Below are 7500 nucleotides of genomic sequence, written 5' to 3' on the forward strand. Positions count from 1 at the left end.
AAAAATCTCATCTGTGATCTCAATGATAAATGCATTAACAATGGTAGCCTGGAATCTAAATAAAATTGGCATTAACAGCAGCTACAAAATCTAGTCTGACATTGGCAATAAAGAAAACAATTATGAAATAATGCAGTAAGCACAAAAGCAGTTTAGCGGAGCACACACACGTTACGTATTAATGATTTGATATTGTTCAGAGCGTGGGTAAGAAAGTCACTTCTACTGTGTACAATATTAGATCAGATCATCGTTTAGGATGTTCACGAGACTCCATGAGATTCTCCACAGAACTACTTCCTGCAGTCACGAAATCAAGCTTTAAATAAGACTTCCACATCTACAGTCGCACACATTAGGCCACTCTCCTGACAGCATGTTCAAAGCCCAGCGACAGTTCTCAAAAATAAAGTTAAGACACCATATCAAATCACATTAATGTAATCAAACTAATCAGATTCACAGCCGCCGCGCTCACAGATGAGGACCGGAGCTCTGCAGATCACTTCTTCTCCTTCTTCTTCTCCTGCGACACACACACACACACACACACTCAGTACGGACACACCGGCGCCGGAGCGCTGGAGCAGTTATGATGTGTGCAGTACCTTCTCGTTCATCGAGAGGATGATGACCAGCTTTCTGAAGATGGTCACGAAGTCCAGGAAGAGGTCGACACAATGCCTTATTCACAACAGAACACACACACACACACACACACGGTTATATTCACTCCTGTCCTCATTATGGACGACTTCATTGTGCTCGGATAATTAAACAATCAGGATTTGGTTTCTTTTAGATTACACAATTTCAGTAATATAAGCTAGGCATGCGTGGTTCACCAGTACAGCGGTGCAGGGTGTTCACCGGCGTGTTGGTGTGTGTGAACGCCGGCGTCTGCACTGAACCGGTGAACAGAGCAGAACTCACCAGATGTAATCTTTGTCTCCCATCTCTGCCTTCTCAATGATGAGCTGAGTGTCGAACAGCACAAACCCACACATGACGGCCAGACCCAGATACAGATGAGCCTGAACACAACACAACTGTTACTCACTCACACACACACACACACATGACAGCCAGACCCAGATGAGCCTGAACACAACACAACTGTTACTCACTCACACACACACACACACACGACGGCCAGACCCAGATGAGCCTGAACACAACACAACTGTTACTCACTCTCTCACTCACACACACACACACACACACACACACAGGCCAGACCCAGATGAGCCTGAACACAACACAACTGTTACTCACTCTCTCACTCACACACACACACACACACACACACACACGACGGCCAGACCCAGATGAGCCTGAACACAACACAACTGTTACACACACACACACTCAATCTCACACTAGCCGCGTTTCCATTACCCTTCAAATTGCGCAAATTGAAATTGCGAATTGAAAAAATGCACAATGGAAACACGTCAATTTCGCAAAAACTCTCGTTTATCGCAAAAACTTTTTTACGCCCGCATGAGGAGGTTTTTCAGGCAATTCGAAAAAGGAATATTTCGCAAAACAGCAATGGAAACAGTTTTTGCGCATTTACAGTCACCTGACTCAGAAGACGTGGTGTGTTTGGGGTCCGTGTACGCAAATAATAATAATTATCATCATTATTATAACATTTACTAAGCTACATGTTTAGAAGACGCTTTTATCCAAAAAAAGAACAAAGCAATTTATCAAATGTCATAATACGGGTTAGTTAGACAATAGTAATACAGGGCTGAGATTATCACAAATAAACAAGATTTTGACGCATATCCAAGGGTTTGTGTGGAGTGTGGAGTGTGAGCGCGCACTGCACGGCACGGAGGCGCGGGCGCGAACACTTCATTTTCCTATCAACAGTGAAACAACTTAAAATACTCTATCATGTCTGGCCATACAGAAAATAATAATACATTATTCACAACTACTTTTATTTGTGTAAACAATAACAAGAAAACGTAGTGCTTTTGTCAAATAAAATAAAACAATCAGGCGCGTTTCATGATCTCCGTGAACTGGAGCGCGAGAACTGAAACTATACAGCCTATAAACTAAAGCTTGAAATGTCCACTTTAAAACGAACAAATTCGAATCGAAAGCTAATACATTTTGTTCTGATTAAGTAATCCGTATGAAAGGAGCATTTCTCTCTAAAAGCGCATCTGCTTAACAGCGGAGATGGAGATGTTTTTAGCCGAGTTAGAAAACAATAGTTTAATCATATTAATGGCTCTTCTCATTCAGCACTGCAGGAAAATGTCAATTCCAGGTTCTAATTTGGCCTTAGAAAACCAGTAAAATCAACATGTTTTCCACATTAATTTGTGAATATTTTACATGTTTAATAAAGGGAAAAAAAGTCATTAAACAAAAATCTGACAATTCGTCGATATTTACTTTTTTGCGCAGCAGTGTGTGTAGCCAGTTCAAAGTCAAATTTTGGTGTTAACTAGGGCTGTAATCAACCAAAGGAAATCTTGGTCGACTGAAGTCCTGAAATTTTCGACTAAAAATCGACTAAAAATGACGTTAGGAAAAAAAACGTTAAATTGATTAGCTGCGCAATGTGCGCAGTACTTGGTAGCCTTGTTGTCCACCTAAATGAATTATAAATAAACATAAAAAATAGTAGGCTATTTGCAGTATATTAAATCGCTTTTGACCTAATTATTTTGCACTGAAATGAGTCTGACACTCGATCTGTCGGCTCTGACAGCGTTGCATCACATGCACCTGCGCAATATCATAGCCTATGATTTCCGAAAATCTGTTGTCAACTAGTGATATCATCACAAGAACTTTTGAGGAATATGCAACATAATTTAGACAATTGTTTTTATCATAGGCCTATGTATTATAATAACTGACAGCTCGCAGAGTGAGGCTGAACACAGGAGCGCAGCTTCGCGGCTGAGACACGAATAGACTATTAACTTAAAGCTTTACTCTTAAACACAAAAGGCACGTCCATTTTAATAAAAAAATAATATTTATTAAACAAACCAGATCAAGAGCAAAAACGAAATAAAGTGCATAACTGAAAATAAAGCATAGGCTCAAAACTAATACAAACAGTGGCACAGCGCATTGCGCAATAGGCTCCAATCATTTTTTCCCGTTTTCTATTAAAATTAAAAAAATGCTGCCACACTGCCGATGTCTTTGTTGACATGGTAGAGGAGGCTATGAATTAAACGGTCTCACAATTAAATAAATAATATTCAGCAAACCTTCTAGTAGCCTACTTTCTTCTATCTGTCTCTCTTCTCCGGTGGTTGGGCTAATCCAAAAGAAGTGAAACAAGGGGGGTGTTCTGAAGACAGACTGTTACCTGTGAAACAGGGGTGCTCTGAAAACACCCCCATTAGCAATTAGTGCTTTCCACCTGATTAAACGAACGCGGCAAAAAATCGACCAATCAGAATTTTGGTCGAGCCAGAACGTATCGACCAACAATCGACTAATCGACTGGGAGATTACAGCCCTAGTGTTAACTTTACGTTTTAAAAAGACAACCGTTCATTTTTCGGTTTTCAATTACGGGTTTAATAAGGAAAAACGAATGGACACAAAAGTAGCCTACATGGATCGTTGGGAATAGGAGACAGAGTTCTTTATTAAATTCATAAAAGAAACCATAATTTGCCTACAGGAATACTGGATTCTAAACCTCAAAGAAATGCCACAATCAAAACCTGGAGCAGAAATGAGGAGAAACACCCAGAAACTCCTCATATATCGTTCGGAGTATACGGGTCTTTCCCTGCCATTAATGCTTGATAACACGTACGTCTCCTTCCATTAATAATAATAATGTCTAATGCGGTGGCTGTGAGATTATATAAACCAATGTCTGTTGCCGTGATTTTTGGAATGACTGATCGCGAGAGAAAAAAAGGACGTTTTAGTTGCATAACATCGGTTAAAGGTAGGGTAGGTCAGAATTGTCTAAAAAAAACTTTTATTCAAATTTGTTTAAACTGTCTTTATATACCAATACATAATTAAAATGCAAGTACTCTGAAATAGAGAGTATAAAAAACTGAGTGACTCTAGTGTATTTAATCTTCAATAAACAGCTCATTAATTCCATTCAGTCCCACCTAAACACGTGGGCGGAGCCAGTAATAGCGGCGGTAGTCATGGTGACGGAGAGTGACAGTCGCGGCAAGCCAATCACTTGTTTCGTCCCGGTAGGAATTAATGAGCTGTGTTTTTTGAAGATTAAATACACTATAGTCACTCAATTTTTATACTGTCTTTTTCAAAGTACTTACATTTTAATTATGCATTGGTATATAAAGACAGTTTAAGCCCATTTGAAAAAAAGTTCTTTAGACAATTCTTACCTACACAACCTTTAAAGGAAACGCCGTCATTTCGCAATAGGTTTTTATCGATATTTAGATAATAGCGCAAAACATTTGCTCATATCTGTAATGGAAACGCGGCTACTGTTACACACACACACACACACTCAATCACGCACCTTAAAGACCAAAGCTGAGGCGAAGAACATGTTGAGGACGGAGACGAGCAGGAGAACGGTCAGGCCCGACATCAGAGTGCCTAGAAGAACAGCAGAGCAGTCAGATCATCACAGCCGTGTGTGTGTGTGTGTTCATCAGAACCGTGTGTGTGTGTGTGTGTGTGTGTTCATCAGAACCGTGTGTGTGTGTTCATGAGAACCGTGTGTGTGTGTGTTCATCAGAGCCGTGTGTGTGTGTGTGTGTGTGTGTGTGTGTTCATCAGAGCCGTGTGTGTGTGTGTGTGTTCATCAGAACCGTGTGTGTGTGTGTGTTCATCAGAGCCGTGTGTGTGTGTGTGTGTGTGTGTGTTCATCAGAGCCGTGTGTGTGTGTTCATCAGAGCCGTGTGTGTGTGTGTGTGTGTGTGTTCATCAGAACCGTGTGTGTGTGTTCATCAGAGCCGTGTGTGTGTGTGTGTTCATCAGAACCGTGTGTGTGTGTTCATCAGAGCCGTGTGTGTGTGTGTGTGTGTGTGTGTGTGTTCATCAGAACCGTGTGTGTGTGTTCATCAGAGCCGTGTGTGTGTGTGTGTGTGTGTGTTCATCAGAACCGTGTGTGTGTGTTCATCAGAACCGCGTGTGTGTGTGTGTGTGTGTGTGTGTGTAATCATCAGAGCCGTGTGTGTGTGTGTTCATCAGAACCGTGTGTGTGTGTTCATCAGAACCGTGTGTGTGTGTGTGTGTGTTCATCAGAACCGTGTGTGTGTGTGTTCATCAGAGCCGTGTGTGTGTGTGTGTGTGTGTGTGTTCATCAGAACCGTGTGTGTGTGTTCATCAGAACCGCGTGTGTGTGTGTGTGTGTGTAATCATCAGAGCCGTGTGTGTGTGTGTTCATCAGAACCGTGTGTGTGTGTTCATCAGAACCGTGTGTGTGTGTGTGTGTGTGTGTGTGTGTGTAATCATCAGAGCCGTGTGTGTGTGTGTGTGTGTGTGTGTTCATCAGAACCGTGTGTGTGTGTGTGTGTGTGTGTGTGTAATCATCAGAGCCGTGTGTATGTGTGTGTGTGTGTGTGTGTGTGTGTTCATCAGAACCGTGTGTGTGTGTTCATCAGAACCGTGTGTGTGTGTGTGTGTGTGTGTTCATCAGAACCGTGTGTGTGTGTGTGTGTGTGTGTGTGTGTGTGTGTTCATCAGAACCGTGTGTGTGTGTTCATCAGAACCGTGTGTGTGTGTTCATCAGAACCGTGTGTGTGTGTGTGTGTGTGTGTTCATCAGAACCGTGTGTGTGTGTGTGTGTGTGTGTGTGTGTGTGTGTGTGTGTGTGTGTGTAATCATCAGAACCGTGTGTGTGTGTATGTGTGAGATCATCAGAACCGTGTGTGTGTGTGTGTGTGTGTGAGATCATCAGAACCGTGTGTGTGTGCGTGCGTGTGTGTGTGTTCACACAGGTGTAGTGTTCACCTCCCAGGAACAGGTAACTCCTGCGCTGGGCATAGAGCGCGCTCAGTGTGAAGCAGCCGAAGATGAGCGAGGTGCTCAGGAACGCCGTCACGATGATGCTGGAGAACAGAGAACACACCGGTTAACGGTTAACAACACGCCGGTTAACGACACACCGGTTTAACGACACACCGGTTAACGGCACACCGGTTAACGGCACACCGGTTAACGGCACACCGGTTAACGGTTAACAACACGCCGGTTAACGACACACCGGTTTAACGACACACCGGTTAACGGCACACCGGTTAACGGCACACCGGTTAACGACACACCGGTTTAACGACACACCGGTTAACGGCACACCGGTTAACGGCACACCGGTTAACGGCACACCGGTTAACGGCACACCGGTTAACGACACACCGGTTAACGGCACACCGGTTAACGGCACACCGGTTAACGACACACCGGTTAACGACACACCGGTTAACGACACACCGGTTAACGGCACACCGGTTAACGGCACACCGGTTAACGACACACCGGTTAACGACACACCGGTTAACGCCACACCGGTTAACGACACACCGGTTAACGACACACCGGTTAACGACACACCGGTTAACGACACACCGGTTAACGCCACACCGGTTAACGCCACACCGGTTAACGACACACCGGTTAACGGCACACCGGTTAACGACCACCGGTTAACGGCACACCGGTTAACGACCACCGGTTAACGACACATAACGACATGCTGGTTAACGACCAGTGTTGGGTATAGTTACTTTGGAAAGTAGTTAATTAGGTTACAACGTTACCATCAATTAAAAGTAATCAGTTATGTTACTGCGTTATCTATTCATAAAAGTAACGCGTTAGAATACTCTTGCGTTACCCAAAATTAAAAGCCGTTTGCAGCGCCTCACACATGCTGCAGCTTGACTGACAGACACGGCCCCCTTTAAATGCACCTAGAAGTCGTGACTCCTGGCAATGAATAACGTCAGTCATCCGACTAAATTAACACTGCAGGATAACAATAACAGGAAAGAAAGTCATAGGCTATTCCACATAGCGTTTTATTTATTTATTATCACAGAACATATTAAAATTCACACCTTCCCAGCCCGGGTAGTAGAGATGCGCGGATGGGCTATTATTTCAATAAAAAAATCTATAATTATAATGCCAATATTAATTCAGTATAGAAATGCAAACATCCCAAGTCTACCGGAAGTTCCGGGAGTCTCCTGCATATTGATAGCGGCTCACTGATGCCCGCGAATTAGTTAAAACCTCCCGGAATCTAGAGGGAGCGCGCCCGCAAGACAGAGTCTGTGCTCCAAACCGCGCAGCGCGTGCACGGCAGAGAGAGCAAGAGGCCGCGCGCGTGTGCCTTAATGAAGCGCATGTAAACGAGACTCCCGGGTGCGCTGGAGGGTGGTGGGGTATTGAAGCGCAGGAACACTGTCTTGATCCTGGGGAAATTTTTTTATTCGGGATTTTCCTTTCCTTAAAATAACGGATTACTTTTTTTTTTAAATAACGAAGTTACTGATT

General features: G+C 43.5%; 1 protein-coding gene across 2 annotated transcripts in view; it reads right to left on the reverse strand.

Moving 5' to 3' along the window:
- Positions 1–7500, reverse strand: part of tegt (testis enhanced gene transcript (BAX inhibitor 1)) — a 16610-nt gene that overhangs the window by 57 nt on the left and 9053 nt on the right. For both annotated transcript variants that reach the window (XM_079597514.1, XM_079597513.1), the window contains exons 6-10: positions 5953–6050; positions 4514–4593; positions 934–1034; positions 609–684; positions 1–526 (exon numbers count right to left, since the gene is read on the reverse strand). The exon at positions 1–526 is cut by the window's left edge and continues 57 nt beyond it. In XM_079597514.1, the coding sequence (XP_079453640.1) occupies positions 503–526; positions 609–684; positions 934–1034; positions 4514–4593; positions 5953–6050 (379 nt within the window). In that variant the 3' untranslated portion in view covers positions 1–502. The remainder of the gene's footprint in view (positions 527–608; positions 685–933; positions 1035–4513; positions 4594–5952; positions 6051–7500) is intronic.

The sequence above is a fragment of the Phoxinus phoxinus genome, assembly GCF_949152265.1.
Source record: "Phoxinus phoxinus genome assembly, chromosome: 22".
NCBI lineage: Eukaryota > Metazoa > Chordata > Actinopteri > Cypriniformes > Leuciscidae > Phoxinus > Phoxinus phoxinus.